Source organism: Pygoscelis adeliae, unplaced genomic scaffold (genome assembly GCF_000699105.1).
Source record: "Pygoscelis adeliae isolate BGI_AS28 unplaced genomic scaffold, ASM69910v1 Scaffold98, whole genome shotgun sequence".
NCBI lineage: Eukaryota > Metazoa > Chordata > Aves > Sphenisciformes > Spheniscidae > Pygoscelis > Pygoscelis adeliae.
Genome location: NW_008825547.1, coordinates 636,669 through 637,715, shown reverse-complemented (window position 1 = coordinate 637,715; position 1,047 = coordinate 636,669). Strand labels below are relative to the sequence as shown.

Here is a 1,047-nt window from a genome sequence, read left to right as displayed (position 1 = left end):
AATGGGAAAGGTGGTTGATATGGCAGACTTTTAAACAAAAATGGAGATGTGAAAAGGAAGCTAAATGAGGATGGGAAAAGGCTGTCTGCTACAGTGGCTCAAGAAGATGTTAGCAGGAGATGCTGGAAAGGTGGGATAGATCCGCAATTTTAGGGAGAGGTTTGAAAGAAACATTTGGTTTTCAGTGTTTTTGCCTATGGGTTTGTCAATAATATAGGTGAGTGGGTCACTTCTGTAACGAAGCATTTATGTTCTGCATATGATTAGCTTCCAGCATGATTAAAAAATAAATAAATAAATCAGGGAGGTGTACATACAGATGCTGGAAAACAGCTTTAACTTAAAACTCTTTTTAATTAGACATGGGATTGTTCCCAACCTTCAGAGGCTGTTCTTAGTCCCACAAAACCCTTACGCTTACACTGAAGGGCGCAACGACCGGAGGGAGCTCGCCGAGACCAGATGCATCGCTAAGGCTGCCCCAAAGCGGCACCCCGATAACCAGGCTCGATGACTGCAACTTCAGAACAGTCAAACCGCTATTTCTGATCTAAGAAGGGTACACAAAGTACGCCGGGTTGTGAAGGGCTTTAAAACATGGCACTAATCTCGTACGCCTTGCACAAGCGGCTTCTCCAGCATTTTTGCCACTCTGGATGGGCAAGGGGGCTGTCTGCAGAGGGAAACAAAATGCGGAGGGACAACCTCGTACCCAGCTACTGGGAACGGGCGTCGGAGAGGACAGCCGGGAAAAGCCCTCTTCCTCCCCGCAGGCGTCCTCTAGCAATGCCAAAACCTCCTGTAACAACCCGTCTGATCTGAACAATTGTTTCAAAACCCGCAAAATTACTTCTTTAGGCTGCCACCGTCAACCTGGGACTAGACGAGGCGGGCGGACCTCAAAAGGGGCAGGTCGCAGGGCAGATCGCCCGGTAGGTACCGACGGACGGAGCACTTCGGCGGGGGGGGGACGGGGGGGACGGACTCCTGACAGCGGCTGAAGGGAGGCACCGCAGGGCCGGCGGGCGGAGGGGCTGGGCTGGGCGG

The 1,047-nt window shown here is 51.5% G+C and overlaps 1 protein-coding gene across 1 annotated transcript in view; it reads left to right on the top strand.

Annotated features, from left to right (window-relative positions):
- Nucleotides 1–597: 597 nt before the first annotated feature.
- Nucleotides 598–1,047, top strand: part of EDNRB (endothelin receptor type B) — a 17,400-nt gene continuing 16,950 nt past the window's right edge. Inside the window, exons 1-2 of the mRNA XM_009332101.1 lie at nucleotides 598–801; nucleotides 859–932. Of these exons, the coding sequence (XP_009330376.1) occupies nucleotides 598–801; nucleotides 859–932 (278 nt within the window). The remainder of the gene's footprint in view (nucleotides 802–858; nucleotides 933–1,047) is intronic.